The sequence below is a fragment of the Pristiophorus japonicus genome, chromosome 10 (genome assembly GCF_044704955.1).
Source record: "Pristiophorus japonicus isolate sPriJap1 chromosome 10, sPriJap1.hap1, whole genome shotgun sequence".
NCBI lineage: Eukaryota > Metazoa > Chordata > Chondrichthyes > Pristiophoridae > Pristiophorus > Pristiophorus japonicus.
Window position 1 is genome coordinate 191644094 of NC_091986.1, and position 16672 is coordinate 191660765.

The 16672-nt window shown below is 49.1% G+C and overlaps 1 protein-coding gene across 10 annotated transcripts in view; it reads left to right on the forward strand.

Annotated features, from left to right (window-relative positions):
• The window catches only part of LOC139275246 (inositol polyphosphate-4-phosphatase type I A), a 248985-nt gene that overhangs the window by 132506 nt on the left and 99807 nt on the right, over positions 1-16672 (forward strand). For 9 of the 10 annotated variants that reach the window (XM_070892436.1, XM_070892440.1, XM_070892431.1 and 6 more), the window contains 2 exons: positions 1271-1451; positions 9228-9272. The exons of the other annotated variant lie outside the window; for it this stretch is intronic. In XM_070892436.1, coding sequence (XP_070748537.1) covers positions 1346-1451; positions 9228-9272 — 151 coding nt within the window. In that variant the 5' untranslated portion in view covers positions 1271-1345. The remainder of the gene's footprint in view (positions 1-1270; positions 1452-9227; positions 9273-16672) is intronic. 10 annotated transcript variants of the gene reach the window in all.

The window sequence follows — 16672 nt, forward strand, 5'->3', positions numbered from 1 at the left end:
TTTCTTTATTGCTTTCCTAGTCATTCTTTGCTGTCGTTTAAAATTTTCCCAATCTTCTAGTTTCCCACTAACTGTGGCCACCTTATACGCATTGGTTTTTAATTTGATACTCTCCTTTATTTCCTTGGTTATTCATGGCTGGATATCCCTTCTCTTACCGCCCTTTTTCACTGGAATATATTTTTGTTGAGCATTATGAAAGTGAGGGTGGAGAAAAGATTTATAAGAATGGTTCCTGGGATAAGGGACTTAAGTTACTTCGATAGACTGGAGAAGCTGGGGTGGTTCTCAGAGCAGAGAAGGTTGAGAGGAGATTTGATAAAGGTGTTCATCTGGTTTCCCATTTCTCCCTCAGTCCAGCAAACGTTTACTCCGAGGTGAATCCAGAATGCAAACCGGCATTGGTGCTCAGCCTCTGTTCCCCTGGATGGGATCAGCACAGATTCAGTTATATTGCTGTTGACCCAATCATTTGTTTGCCAATTTGACGGTAATTTTGTTTGGTTACTGCATTGCTGATACAAATCACTTATTGTTTTATCATAGAAAGTTGGATTTCACAAGAAACAAAGTTTAAAAAGGGAGAAACGAGACATTTCTATATTGGCAGAAGGGTCAGTAACCAGAAGACAGAGATTTAAGATAATTGGCAAAAGAACCGGGGGTAGGGGGGGGTGATTTTTTTAACACAGCGAGTTATGATTTGGAATGCACTCCCTGGAAAGGGTGGTGGAAGCAGATTTAATAGTAATTTTCACCAGCAAATTTCATATATAGTTGAAAAGGAAAGGGGCTGTGGGGAAAGCTCAGAGGAGCTGGATTAATTGGGTAGCTCTTTCAATGGTCTCCATCTGTGCTATATGATTTGTAACTCTAAATCTACACATGCTGGAGGTTTGCCTTTTTCAAGGGTAATTTTACTTTAGGGAGGTGCACTACTCCTGTCATCAGCAGAATCTCTCATGCAATGGATGTGATCTCTTAAATCTTGACAGTACTGGAGATCCACTTTGTTGTGGACTTCATGAACTGCTGGACTGCTAAATGTTGCCATGCATCAGCATGCTTTGCAAAGTCCGCTGAGCTTTCCATGTTTGATCCAACAGACTTGGGAGCGGCGCACAAAGGTTATTGTATTGCCGCTCTTTAGAGACCAGATACCAAAGGATCTATAAGGTAAAAGTCCCAGAAATGCAACACGTGTTCATGCTGCACTGTTCCAGGATTTCAACCCCCTAAAAACATCTTCTGTCTGCTTATTCACATAAAGGAAGGAACCTACGGCTTGAACTCTTGAAGAGATTAAAAGACTGGCAAAAGAAAAAAAGCTATTACTCATGAGAAAATGTCAACAAAGGAACAAAGTCCTCGGCACAGTATTAAAACCAGGTCCATGCAGCGAGCTTCAATGTTTGATCTGTCTTCAGATATGTTAACTTTATCTCTGGCAGGTGAGGAGTCTTGCATACATTTGTGTTGAAACCTGTTGCCTGGAAACGCATTTTTTTAGCTCAATTTTTTGAAGTAGCACATAAAGCTTAGACAAAATAAAAGCAGTGTGTTGGAATAGCATTTGTGAGGATCTGTAAATATTAGCAAAGCAGACTGTCTAATTAGCGTATTGGTTAGCTGACTGCATGCTCTTCTTTGAAGGGCTTTGTCCTTGATCTGAAGCTCCTATTCCATGAGACTTTACTGGGACAATTTAGTGGTGTTCTTTGAACCTACCCTTCTAACATCAGAACACTTGGTACATTTGAGCTTTTAAAAACCTTTAATGTCTCATGAAAATCTAGTCAGCAGGACATTTATAACTAATCTGGTCTTTTAAAACAACACCAGCTCTTAAGGTATTGATGCTGTCAAGTCACTTAAACCTAAATTTGAAAGGACCTTCATCCCTCCTCCAAAAAAATCCCAGCTTTAATGCAGAATTTCCTCAAAGTAGATAGTCCAATTAATGTGAATAGATTGAAAACCAGAGCATTTTTAATTTTACAGATGGAGTTTGTTTTCTTATCCAGAAACTGTATGTGAAAGAATTGATAAATTAAATGTTAAAAGTTTTCCTTGTGGCATATTCATCACATCTAGGACTGTATAGCATGAACAATTCTCTCACAATGACGACACTGCATAGAAAATAAAAGCCCTTCAGTAATTAGAAATGCTGAGCGTTTAACCTGACTTAAACTTGGCACAGTTCCTCTCTCAATACAACAAATGATTCAGGTCTTTCGATGAATATAGTATTTAAAGATTTTTGATCCTTGGTGGTGAATATACACTTTGCAGCCAGTAAATTATTTCACACTATATAATGCCAAAAAACTAAGATTTGTGCCAACACCACAAAACAATCAGTTTGGAGTTGACTTCTGAAAGAGGCTTGGAAGAGCAGGTCTTCTCTCAACACCATAATGATTGGTCAATACACACATTTGTGCTTCTTTTGAGTTGGTATTAACTTGTGCGTTTGTGTTTCTTGCTCTTAAAATGGTTAGTCATGGGCTTAGCTTCAGTGAGCTTCAAACTCTTGTACTAAATCCACTGTAATTAATTTGGATTGGGCTATTCTTCAGCTTTGAGATTTTTTTGTAATCAAAAATTAACTGAATTCATTTCTTAAGGAATTACAATGTCCTACTTCCCCCCACCCCCCCCCCTTCATCTTACCCCAGAGTTCAAACATCGATTTAATTGCGTTAACACCTTACTGTAGCAATATAATAGAAGATTTCTATAAACCTTCACATTTGAGGACAAAATTGAAGCAACTCCATCGCGTTGCAGGATGGATTATATAAAATAAGAATTAACACATTTTAGAACAGAAAATCCCACCATATCCTAAAATCTTATCTCCAGAAATCCATTCAGTTGTTTCATGAATCCATTTGTAACAACTTTCAACATGCATTTCAACCTCCTAAACCTATCAGATGCCCAAAATACAAGGCATTACTTTATATTAAAAAAAATTTACACAACCTTTAATGCTGTTATGCTACCGCCTCCAGATTAAGAAAGGAGAAAGATTGAGTACTGTCTCACCAACATGAACCAAGCTATCCGCTACAATAAAATGTCACCAGAAAGACCTGAACCAATAATTATCATCTTTGTTCTTGTCATTTGCGAGTACCTGAACTAAAGCAAGTGGAAAAATTACTTGCTGTTGGACTGCTTTCTTCCTTTTCGTCTCATTATTTTAAATGTCAGATTAACCACACATTCAGTTGTAGCAATGAAGGATCAGGTCTTTATTGAAACATCATACTTCACAAAACCAGTATGACTGTTCTGCAGTGATTCACTCTCATATCTTGTACCAATTTTACCGTTTATCATTAGAAGAAGAAAGACATGCATTTATATAACCTTTCATGACCACCCAAAGCGCTTTATAGCCAATGAAGTACTTTTGGAATGTTGTAACTACGTTGCTCTCGGTTACGCAATGCCTCGATTTCAAAATCCCTCCAAGGCCTCGCTCCTCCCCATCTCTAATCTCCTCTAGCCCCACAAACACCCCTGAGATGTCTGCGCTCCTCTAATTCTGCTCTCCTGAGCATCCCTGATTATAATCGTACAACCATCAGTGGCTGTTGCCTAGGCCCCAAGCCTTGGCTGAATTCCCTACATCTCTCTACCTCTCTGGAATTCCCTGCCTAAATCTCTCCGCCTCTACCTATCCTTCAGTTCGCTCCTTAAAACCTAGCTCTTTGACCAAGCTTTTGGTCACCTGACCTTATTTTTCCTTTTGTGGCTCTGTCAGATTTTTGTCTTGTAATACTCCTGTGAAATGCCTTGTGACCTTTCACTACGTTAAAGGCGCTATATAAATACTTAATGTAGGAAATGCGGCAGCCAATTTGCACACAGCCAGCTTCCACAAAAGGCAATGTGATAGAAACATAGAGAAACATAGAAAATAGGTGCAGGAGTAGGCCATTCGGCCCTTCTAGCCTGCACCGCCATTCAATGAGTTCATGGCTGAACATGCAACTTCAGTACCCCATTCCTGCTTTCTCACCATACCCCTTGATTCCCCTAGTAGTAAGGACTTCATCTAACTCCTTTTTGAATATATTTAGTGAATTGGCCGCAACAACTTTCTGTGGTAGAGAATTCCACAGGTTCACCACTCTCTGGGTGAAGAAATTCCTCCTCATCTCGGTCCTAAATGGCTTCCCCCTTATCCTTAGACTGTGTCCCCTGGTTCTGGACTTCCCCAACATTGGGAACATTCTTCCTGCATCTAACCTGTCTAACCCCGTCAGAATTTTAAACGTTTCTATGAGGTCCCCTCTCATTCTTCTGAACTCCAGTGAATACAAGCCCAGTTGATCCAGTCTTTCTTGATATGTCAGTCCCGCCATCCCGGGAATCAGTCTGGTGAACCTTCGCTGCACTCCCTCAATAGCAAGAATGTCCTTCCTCAGGTTAGGAGACCAAAACTGTACATAATACTCCAGGTGTGGCCTCACCAAGGCCCTGTACAATTGTAGCAACACCTCCCTGCCCTTGTACTCAAATCCCCTCGCTATGAAGGCCAACATGCCATTTGCTTTCTTAACCGCCTGCTGTACCTGCATGCCAACCTTCAATGACTGATGTACCATGACACCCAGGTCTCTTTGCACCTGCCCTTTTCCTAATCTGTCACCATTCAGATAATAGTCTGTCTCTCTGTTTTTACCACCAAAGTGGATAACCTCACATTTATCCACATTATACTTCATCTGCCATGCATTTGCCCACTCACCTAACCTATCCAAGTCGCTCTGCAGCCTCATAGAATCCTCCTTGCAGCTCACACTGCCACCCAACTTAGTGTCATCCACAAATTTGGAGATACTACATTTAATCCCCTCGTCTAAATCATTAATGTACAGTGTAAACAGCTGGGGCCCCAGCACAGAACCTTGCGGTACCCCACTAGTCACTGCCTGCCATTCTGAAAAGTCCCCATTTACTCCTACTCTTTGCTTCCTGTCTGACAACCAGTTCTCAATCCATGTCAGCACACTACCCCCAATCCCATGTGCTTTAACTTTGCACATTAATCTCTTGTGTGGGACCTTGTCGAAAGCCTTCTGAAAGTCCAAATATACCACATCAACTGGTTCTCCCTTGTCCACTCTACTGGAAACATCCTCAAAAAATTCCAGAAGATTTGTCAAGCATGATTTCCCTTTCACAAATCCATGCTGACTTGGACCTATCATATTACCTCTTTCCAAATGCACTGCGATGACATCCTTAATAATTGATTCCATCATTTTACCCACTACCGATGTCAGGCTGACCGGTCTGTAATTCCCTGTTTTCTCTCTCCCTCCTTTTTTAAAAAGTGGGGTTACATTGGCTACCCTCCACTCCATAGGAACTGATCCAGAGTCAATGGAATGTTGGAAAATGACTGTCAATGCATCCACTATTTCCAAGGCCACCTCCTTAAGTACTCTGGGATGCAGTCCATCAGGCCCTGGGGATTTATCGGCCTTCAATCCCATCAATTTCCCCAACACAATTTCCCGACTAATAAGGATTTCCCTCAGTTCCTCCTCCTTACTAGACCCTCCGACCCCTTTTATATCCGGAAGGTTGTTTGTGTCCTCCTCAGTGAATACCGAACCAAAGTACTTGTTCAATTGGTCCGCCATTTCTTTGTTCCCCGTTATGACTTCCCCTGATTCTGACTGCAGGGGACCTACGTTTGTCTTTACTAACCTTTTTCTCTTTACATATCTGTAGAAACTTTTGCAATCCGTCTTAATGTTCCCTGCAAGCTTCTTCTCGTACTCCATTTTCCCTGCCCTAATCAAACCCTTTGTCCTCCTCTGCTGAGTTCTAAATTTCTCCCAGTCCCCGGGTTCTCTGCTATTTCTGGCCAATTTGTATGCCACTTCCTTGGCTTTAATGCTATCCCTGATTTCCCTTGATAGCCACGGTTGAGCCACCTTCCCTTTTTTATTTTTACGACAGACAGGAATGTACAATTGTTGTAGTTCATCCATGCGGTCTCTAAATGTCTGCCATTGCCCATCCACAGTCAACCCCTTCAGTATCATTCGCCAATCTATCCTAGCCAATTCACGCCTCATACCTTCAAAGTTACCCTTCTTTAAGTTCTGGACCATGGTCTCTGAATTAACTGTTTCATTCTCCATCCTAATGCAGAATTCCACCATATTATGGTCACTCTTCCCCAACCAGATAATCTATATATGGTGATTGTTATGTTGATAGAGGGATAATTATTGGCCAGGCCACCGGGGATATATCTCCTCTGCTCTTCTTCGAAATAGTGCTATGGGATCCTTTATGTTCACCTGAGAGAGCAGATGGGGCCTCGGTTTAATGTCTCATCCGATAGACAGCACCTCCAACAGCAGCACTCCCTCAGCACTGCATTGGCGTGTCAGCCTAGATTTATATGCTCAAGTCCTTGGAGTGGGACTTGAACCCACAACATTCTGACTCTGAGGTGAGTGTGCTACTCACTGAGCCACAGCTGACACTACATTCAATACATGCCACCAATAAATCATATTATAACAAAGATACATACAAATGACAACAGAATAACCTGTACTTAACTCTTCTAATTATTTTATTACCATAAACACAAGTAATCAAGCTTAATGTATTCCAAGTCATCGCAGACATGGCTGAATGCATCTTAAACATTCCACCATCCTCCTTTTCTGTGGCGATATCTTTGGTTTAGGCCTCCATACACAATTCATTCCATGCTCAGCAGAAAGCCGTTTTAACTCATCATGTGCTGGTCAAACAGTGGTCCCAGAAAGAGCATTGAGGCACTCGGGTAGTATGAACCCTCATTCCACACGTGCTTCAAACAAAATGTAATAGCTCACCACTATTGGGTTCTGAGGTTATAGAGTCTTTCATAACTCCATGCTCACCATAATTATAATGCTCATAAAAGAGGTTTCCCAGATGGCAGGAAGTATCTAATTTTAGTCTGAGCACGGCCTCCTCTTCATTCTATGGTGACTCATGATTTGGGCCTCGAAAATAACAGGACATTTTCATCAGTTTCAAATCTCCAAAAATAAAATAATCAATTTCATATTAAGATTTGCAGCTCCCCAAGCTCTCCTTGTATGTTCCTTGGAACTGGGTTTATTGCTATCAAATGGTAGCAAAATATGAGCTGCTATAGAGTCGAAACAAAACTGGGAGAGAGCCAAGAACATTTTATTTATTTTAACTTGGGATATTACATAGTGAATAAGGTCTGAAATGGATGCAGTGCCACTCGTATGTTGTTCATCTAGAATTTTATTTACCGAAAGGGTTGAGATAATTTAACAAGGAAGGCCTTTGAAGTACATGCCTTTCAAGTACCACATGTCTGACAGGACATCACACGATCAAACAGTGTCTCACTAAGGGCCAGAAAAGTACCACATTCACAGTGGTTACCTTTTTTACTTCTAGGTTTATTGGGCCCAAATTTCCCTAACCTGTTTTTCCGGCGCCCTCACTCGAGCTGCACCACTTTTGTCCACCTCCAAGTGCGCCGAAAAAAAGACCCCTGTATTTTGGCTGCTCCCCAGCCTCTCCTCCGTCGTGGCGCAGCGGGCCCAATGGATTGGAGGCGGAGCCAGGTCCCGGTGCTCAAACCAGTGCCAGGACCTCTGCACATGCACGCTAGAGTCTGCGCCCATGTGCATTAGCTCCTGGCAGGCCGTTTCTGCAAACGCGTGCTGCAGGCTGTGTGGGACGGGCCGAAGCACGCTGTCCCTAGCCCTGGCCGAATGGGCTCCCTCATTGGCGGCCCGCTATGTTCCCTAAGGTAGGACTTATATTTTTTATTTGTTATTTACTGATTGATTTTGGTGCTTTAGGTGCAGGGTTCCTTCTATTTTTTTATTATTTATTGATTGCTTATTACTTTGGTCTTGGTGCTTTAGGTGCAGGATTCCTTCTATTAATTAATTGCTTAGTACTTTTTGTGCTTTGTTTGGTGCTTGGTGGTGCTTTAAATGTAGTTACTTGCGCCGATTCCTTAACTAAGTAAGGTCTTTCTGTGCGGACAAACGTGGACACATACGCTGCCCAAAGTTAGTCTAGTACAACTTTTTTCTGGCCAAATTGGCATAAATGGTGTAAGTGGCTGGGAACACCCCCTTTTGTGAAAAAAAAACTGACCTAACAAAAAACCTAACTAACTCACTCACATTGGCGCAAATTAAATGACCATATTTGCAACTAAAAGATACACTAGAAAAATAAAGTTGCACCAAAAAAAACGATGCATCTCATGGGGGAAATTTGGGCCCATAATCTTTAATTTGTGTCCTCTGATATTTTAACCCTTCTCCATCGTGAACAAATTTACTCAGGTCGATTTTTATCAATTTTCTTTGTAATCTTAAAAACTTCAATCAGATCACTTCAATTTCTCCCTTTTTAAAAAAAATAAACCCGATATGTGTCTGTGTGCACACACAGGCTCTCGCTTAATTTCTGTCTGTATCTTGCACTTTCCAGCAAGGATAATGGACATGAATTGATACCCTTGCCAATTTATGTAAGTGAAACAAATTGTAGCATCTCTGCCATTGTTCAGACTGAGATCAGTTAGCTCAAACCAGAGATGTACTGATCTGTTTGGCTCAGTACCACACCAGATAATGTATTTATCAACTGCTTACAGCCATTTCTTGTTACTATTGTGGTATAATGCTAATTGCCAGACAGTTTTAATCACGATAATGTCTGCAATAAATTAATGAGAATGAAAATAACGTGAGCGTACTGTCTTCATTTTGCCGAATGTAAACTATCTCTCTCTAGCTCACTTATTCTCCTTAACCCAATGACTTTGAGCCTTTACTGTATAAGCTTTGGCAATACTGCTGGCTGCTTCTAATGCAAGAATGAAGGTCTGGCCTGTGTAATGCAAATCTTGCACATTGTAGGACAGCAGGAACATCACAAAAGCAAGACTCGAGCATTAAATTCTGTCCTGGTGATTTGCTCCCATTGGGTGCTGAGCTTTATCGTAACTACAAATTGTATTTGTGATTCAATTTAAGATTTTAAAAACTTTGATCCAGAATTCTTCCGAAGCGGGTGATTATGACTTTTTAATTTGAAGACTCTGGATGTTGAACTCTGATTCGATTTGCTTTATTTTTTGATGATCTGAAGTAGTAATCTACTGACCAACCTCTCTTCTTTTCTAGCTAACAGCCAGGATCCAGATGAACCCATTTTGGAGTTTAGTTTGGGTGGGTAGGAGACTGTTTCCTTCATTATTTATTTAGTAAATGAACTTGCTGCTTTTTAAAAACAATTAAATCTCTCTACTTTCCCTTTTCTCCCCTCAATCTTTCTCTTTGTTCAGGTCTTGTTAGACATACACCCCCTGCATACTGGAGGGTGGGTGGGCACGCATGCAAGCTTCTCTTAAGCCTCTAATGAAAAGTTGGAGATACATAAGACAGGCCTGATGGTTCCTTTTCCCTATGGAGAGGCACTGAGCAGAGACTTTGGGCTCAATTGCCCCCAAAGCTGTTTTTTTTTTGGCGTATTTGAAGAGTTACGCCCATTTTTTGGGGGCCCCAAATACGCCAAAAAAATAATCCAAGTTTTCCTGTTTGAATTCTTCATTTTGGCGCCGCCTGTCGTTTAATTCAAGATCTGTGCCAAAAAGATCGGGTTGCCATGGGACTAGGGACACTATGCGGGCTGAGGCTGGAAAGTGAAACATACAGCCAGCTCACAGCAACCTGCACAAGCACATTACACATTGCAGCAACTTACCGCCATTAAATTATTAAAGTATAAGGTCAAAAGTCTTTTCCCCCACTCCCGATGCTGCCGGCGCGGTCCCCGCTCCTATCCCAGGCCTAATGGCCTCCCAATGTTGGTTCCTGCACCTATCCCAGGCCGAATGGCCTCCCGGTCCCCGCACCGATCCCTGGCCGAATGGCCTCCCGGTCCCCGCTCCTAGCCCAGGCCGAATGGTCTCCCAATGTTGGTTCCCGCACCTATCCCAGGCCGAATGGCCTCCCGGTCCCCGCACCGATCCCTGGCCGAATGGCCTCCCGGTCCCCGCACCGATCCCTGGCCGAATGGCCTCCCGGTCCCTGCACCTATCCCACGCTGAATGGCCTCCTGGTTCCTGCACCTATCCCTGGCCGAACGGCCTCCTCGCTCCCAGTCCCCGCTCCTAACTATGCCCGAAAGGCTCCCCCACCCCACTCTCTCTCTCCTCTCTGCTGCTGCTGTCCGGACTCTGGAACTGCATCTGCTGGGCTGATTTACCTACCTGCGCTGATTTTAACTTGCCAGAAGGTTTTTCCAGAGGTCACATACGCCGTCCTAAGAAGAATTGGAGTAAATCGGAGCTGGCCAAACTTGCTTAAATGGCCAGAATTGGCACGGGTGGCAGGTTACGCCCCCTATGGTGCACATTGATTGGGGAAACTTGTATTTTTTAACTTGGGCCCAAAAAACGGCACAAATCACTGGGAAAAATAGAGCCCTTTATTCCCTCCCTCCTTCCCCACAGCAACACAGCCAAAGTCAGGAGCTTGGCATCGTGTGAGGGTAAACGTGGCTTTCATCATTCTGTGGCACTAAAGGTTGATGTTCCAATATACAGATCGGCCACATTTAATAATTTAAAAGTGCATTTTTAACACAATTTTAAAAAATTTTATGGAATATATGTCTGACGTTGAGTTTTGCGATGTTTGAATTATTGCACATTGAATTTGTGAGCTGTGAGGAGGACGCTAAGATGCTGCAGGGTGACTTGGACAGGTTAGGTGAGTGGGCAAACGCATGGCAGATGCAGTATAATGTCGATAAATGTGAGGTTATCCACTTTGGTGACAAAAACACGAAGGCGGTAGATTAGGAAAAGGGGAGGTGCAACAAGACCTGGGTGTCATGATACATCAGTCATTGCAAGTTGACATGCAGGTACAGCAGGCGGTGAAGAAGGCAAATAGCATGTTGGCCTTCATAGCTAGGGGATTTGAGTATAGGAGCAGGGAGGTCTTACTGCAGTTGTACAGGGCCTTGGTGAGGCCTCACCTGGAATATTGTGTTCAGTTTTGGTCTCCTAATCTGAGGAAGGGCGTTCTTGCTATTGAGGGAGTGCAGCGAAGGTTCACCAGACTGATTCACGGGATGGCAGGCATGACATATGAGGAGAGACTGGATCGACTGGGCCTGTATTCACTGGAGTTTAGAAGGATGAGAGGGGATCTCATAGAAACATACACGATTCTGACGGGACTGGACAGGTTAGATGCAGGAAGAATGTTCCCGATGTTGGGGAAGTCCAGAACCAGGGGACATAGTCTAAGGATAAGGGGTAAGCCATTTAGGTCTGAGATGAGGAGAAACTTCTTCACTCAGAGTTGTTAACCTGTGGCATTCTCTACCGCAGAGAGTTGTTGATGCCAGTTTGTTGGATATATTCAAGAGAGAGTTAGATATGGTCCTTACAACTAAAGGGATCAAGGGGTATGGAGAGAAAGCAGGAAAGGGATACTGAGGTGAACGATCAGCCATGATCTTATTGAATGGTGGTGCAGGCTCGAAGGGCCGAATGGCTTTCTCCTGCACCTATTTGCTATGTTTCTATGTTTCAATTCATTTTGCAGTATTTATCGATCTCTAAAGTTAAACTAGATAATGTTGGAAATACACAGCAGGTACACCAGCAGCTGAAAAGAGGAAAGACAGGCCAACGTTTTGGGTGTCGACCATTGGGCAGAGTCGGGGCTAAACTGTCTTTTTACAATGACTCATTCTGGGAAATGATGGGAAGAATAGCAAATTTTGGAAGCACCTTATTAGAAGTATTACTTAATATGGATCGCAATCATCTACTTGCCATCTTAAATGTAGTTTTGTCTGTTTAAGCATAGTTTGGTGGAGCAAGAATAGCACAATTTAAAAAAAAACATCTAAGGGATATATAATGTGAAATAATTTTTATTCTGACGTTTAATGATGAACAATTAACATGGTAATTTTTGATCATTTCCTAAGATTTGCTATCTGTGTGTCAAATAAGTTATCATTATGTTTATGCTTGTGCTTTTCATCATTGGCATTCAAAGGATAGCCAGAGGAAATGTGTGATCTCAAAAGATTTGCATGTTGTAAGACAAGAGTTAAACTGATTCAAATTAGATATGGATTTTGCTTGTATAATATGTTAATGATCAAACTCCGCCCTCCGGCCACCTCCTGCTTCCTCCCGACCTGACTCGACTCCCGCTTCCCGCCCCCCGTCCCCCCGCCTCCGGACCCGACCCGACTCTTCCCCCCCTCCCCCCCCCCTCCCACCCCGGGCCCCCGGACCCGACCCGACTCCCGCTTCCCCCCGCTCCCCCGCCCCCGGACTGGACCCGACCCGACCCCCGCCTCCGGACCGGATCAGACATCGACACCGACCCGACTCCTGCTTCCACCCCGCCCCCGGAATGGACCCGATCTGACCTCCCTCCCCCCGATCTGACCTCCCTCTCCACCCGACCAGAACCGAACCGACCTCCCTCCCACCACCCCCCTGACCCGCGCTCCCCCCGACCCGACCCGACAAAACGCCACCTACTTGTAAATCTGGTGCTGGGGACGGGCCCTGCCCGAAGTCTCGGGCCCGGCCCGTTCAGTCTCCCTTCTTTCTCCCCCCTCCCCTCCCCCCTCATCTCCTTTCCCCCCCATCTCCTTTCCCCCCCTCCCCCCATCTCCTTCCCCCCCTCCCCCCCCATCTCCTTCCCCTCTCCCCCCCATCTCCTTCCCCTCTCCCCCCCATCTCCTTCCCCCCTCCCCCCCATCTCCTTCCCCCCTCCCCCCCATCTCCTTCCCCCCTCCCCCCCATCTCCTTCCCCCCCTCCCCCCCATCTCCTTCCCCCCCCATCTCCTCCCCCCCATCTCCTTCCCCCCTCCCCCCCATCTCCTTCCCCCCTCCCCCCCATCTCCTTCCCCCCTCCCCCCCATCTCCTCCCCCCCTCCCCCCCATCTCCTCCCCCCCCCTCCCCCCATCTCCTTCCCCCCCCCTCCCCCCCATCTCCTTCCCCCACTCCCCCCATCTCCTTCCCCCCCTCCCCCCCATCTCCTTCCCCCCCTCCCCCCCATCTCCTTCCCCCCCTCCCCCCCCATCTCCTTCCCCCCTCCCCCCCATCTCCTTCCCCCCTCCCCCCCATCTCCTTCCCCCCTCCCCCCCATCTCCTTCCCCCCTCCCCCCCATCTCCTTCCCCCCTCCCCCCATCTCCTTCCCCCCTCCCCCCATCTCCTTTCCCCCATCCCCCCAATCTCCTTTCCCCCCCTCCCCCCAATCTCCTTTCCCCCCTCCCCCAATCTCCTTTCCCCCCTCCCCCAATCTCCTTTCCCCCCCTCCCCCCAATCTCCTTTCCCCCCTCCCCCCAATCTCCTTTCCCCCTCCCCCCAATCTCCTTTCCCCCTCCCCCCAATCTCCTTTCCCACCTCCCCCATCTCCTTTCCCCCCTCCCCCATCTCCTTTCCCCCCTCCCCCATCTCCTTTCCCCCCTCCCCCATCTCCTTTCCCCCTCCCCCATCTCCTTTCCCCCCTCCCCCCATCTCCTTTCCCCCCTCCCCCCATCTCCTTTCCCCCCTCCCCCATCTCCTTTCCCCCTCCCCCCATCTCCTTTCCCCCCTCCCCCCATCTCCTTTCCCCCCTCCCCCATCTCCTTTCCCCCCTCCCCCATCTCCTTTCCCCCTCCCCCCATCTCCTTTCCCCCCTCGTCCCATCTCCTTTCCCCTCCCCCATCTCCTTTTCCCCCCTCCCCCCATCTCCTTTTCCCCCTCCCCCCATCTCCTTTTCCCCCCTCCCCCATCTCCTTTTCCCCCCTCGCCCCCATCTCCTTTCCCCCCTCCCCATCTCCTTTCCCCCCTCCCCATCTCCTTTCCCCCCTCCCCATCTCCTTTCCCCCCTCCTCATCTCCTTTCCCCCACAATCCCCCCCCCCCATCTCCTTTCCCCCTCCCCCATCTCCTTTCCCCCTCCCCCCATCTCCTTTCCCCCTCCCCCATCTCCTTTCCCCCCTCCCCCCATCTCCTTTCCCCCCTCCCCCCATCTCCTTTCCCCCCTCCCCCCATCTCCTTTCCCCCCTCCCCCCATCTCCTTTCCCCCCTCCCCCCATCTCCTTTTCCCCCCTCCCCCCATCTCCTTTCCCCCCTCCCCATCTCCTTTCCCCCCTCCTCATCTCCTTTCCCCCCAATTCCCCCTCCCTATCTCCTTTCCCCCTCCCCCATCTCCTTTCCCCCTCCCCCCATCTCCTTCCCCTCTCCCCCCCATCTCCTTCCCCCCTCCCCCCATCTCCTTCCCCCCTCCCCCCATCTCCTTCCCCCCCTCCCCCCATCTCCTTCCCCCCCTCCCCCCCATCTCCTTCCCCCCTCCCCCCCATCTCCTTCCCCCCTCCCCCCATCTCCTCCCCCTCCCCCCCATCTCCTCCCCCCCTCCCCCCCATCTCCTCCCCCCCTCCCCCCATCTCCTTCCCCCCCCTCCCCCCATCTCCTTCCCCCCCTCCCCCCATCTCCTTCCCCCCCTCCCCCCCATCTCCTTCCCCCACTCCCCCCATCTCCTTCCCCCCCTCCCCCCCATCTCCTTCCCCCCTCCCCCCCATCTCCTTCCCCCCTCCCCCCCATCTCCTTCCCCCCTCCCCCCCATCTCCTTCCCCCCTCCCCCCATCTCCTTCCCCCCTCCCCCCATCTCCTTCCCCCCTCCCCCCATCTCCTTTCCCCCATCCCCCCAATCTCCTTTCCCCCCCTCCCCCCAATCTCCTTTCCCCCCTCCCCCAATCTCCTTTCCCCCCCTCCCCCCAATCTCCTTTCCCCCCTCCCCCCAATCTCCTTTCCCCCTCCCCCCAATCTCCTTTCCCCCCTCCCCCCAATCTCCTTTCCCCCCTCCCCCATCTCCTTTCCCCCCTCCCCCATCTCCTTTCCCCCCTCCCCCATCTCCTTTCCCCCCTCCCCCATCTCCTTTCCCCCCCTCCCCATCTCCTTTCCCCCCTCCCCCCATCTCCTTTCCCCCCTCCCCCATCTCCTTTCCCCCCTCCCCCATCTCCTTTCCCCCCTCCCCCCAATCTCCTTTCCCCCCTCCCCCATCTCCTTTCCCCCCCTCCCCATCTCCTTTCCCCCCTCCCCCCATCTCCTTTCCCCCCTCCCCCATCTCCTTTCCCCCCTCCCCCATCTCCTTTCCCCCTCCCCCATCTCCTTTCCCCCTCCCCCATCTCCTTTCCCCCCTCCCCCATCTCCTTTCCCCCTCCCCCATCTCCTTTCCCCCTCCCCCATCTCCTTTTCCCCCCTCCCCATCTCCTTTTCCCCCCTCCCCCCATCTCCTTTTCCCCCTCCCCCATCTCCTTTTCCCCCTCCCCCCATCTCCTTTCCCCCCTCCCCATCTCCTTTCCCCCCTCCTCATCTCCTTTCCCCACAATCCCCCCCCATCTCCTTTCCCCCTCCCCCATCTCCTTTCCCCCTCCCCCCATCTCCTTTCCCCCTCCCCCATCTCCTTTCCCCCCCTCCCCCATCTCCTTTCCCCCCTCCCCCCATCTCCTTTTCCCCCCTCCCCCCATCTCCTTTCCCCCCTCCCCATCTCCTTTCCCCCTCCTCATCTCCTTTCCCCCCCAATTCCCCCTCCCCCATCTCCTTTCCCCCTCCCCCCATCTCCTTTCCCCCTCCCCCATCTCCTTTCCCCCTCCCCCCATCTCCTTCCCCCTCCCCCCATCTCCTTTCCCCCTCCCCCATCTCATTTCCCCCTCCCCCCATCTCATTTCCCCCTCCCCCCATCTCCTTTCCCCCTCCCCCCATCTCCTTTCCCCCTCCCCCCATCTCCTTTCCCCCTCCCCCATCTCCTTTCCCCCTCCCCCCATCTCCTTTCCCCCTCCCCCATCTCCTTTCCCCCTCCCCCATCTCCTTTCCCCCTCCCCCATCTCCTTTCCCCCTCCCCCATCTCCTTTCCCCCTCCCCCCATCTCCTTTCCCCCTCCCCCCATCTCCTTTCCCCTCCCCCCATCTCCTTTCCCCTCCCCCATCTCCTTTCCCCTCCCCATCTCCTTTCCCCCTCCCCCATCTCCTTTCCCCTCCCCCATCTCCTTTCCCCCTCCCCCATCTCCTTTCCCCCTCCCCCCATCTCCTTTCCCCTCCCCCCATCTCCTTTCTCCCTCCCCCATCTCCTTTCCCCCTCCCCCCATCTCCTTTCCCCCTCCCCCATCTCCTTTCCCCCTCCCCCATCTCCTTTCCCCCTCCCCCATCTCCTTTCCCCCTCCCCATCTCCTTTCCCCCTCCCCCATCTCCTTTCCCCCTCCCCCCATCTCCTTTCCCCCTCCCCCATCTCCTTTCCCCCTCCCCCATCTCCTTTCCCCCTCCCCATCTCCTTTCCCCCTCCCCCATCTCCTTTCCCCCTCCCCATCTCCTTTCCCCTCCCCCATCTCCTTTCCCCTCCCCCATCTCCTTTCCCCCTCCCCCATCTCCTTTCCCCCTCCCCCATCTCCTTTCCCCTCCCCCATCTCCTTTCCCCCTCCCCCATCTCCTTTCCCCCTCCCCCCATCTCCTTTCCCCCTCCCCCCATCTCCTTTCCCCCCCCCATCTCCTTTCCCCCCCCCATCTCCTTTCCCCCCCCATCTCCTTCCCCCCCCATCTCCTTCT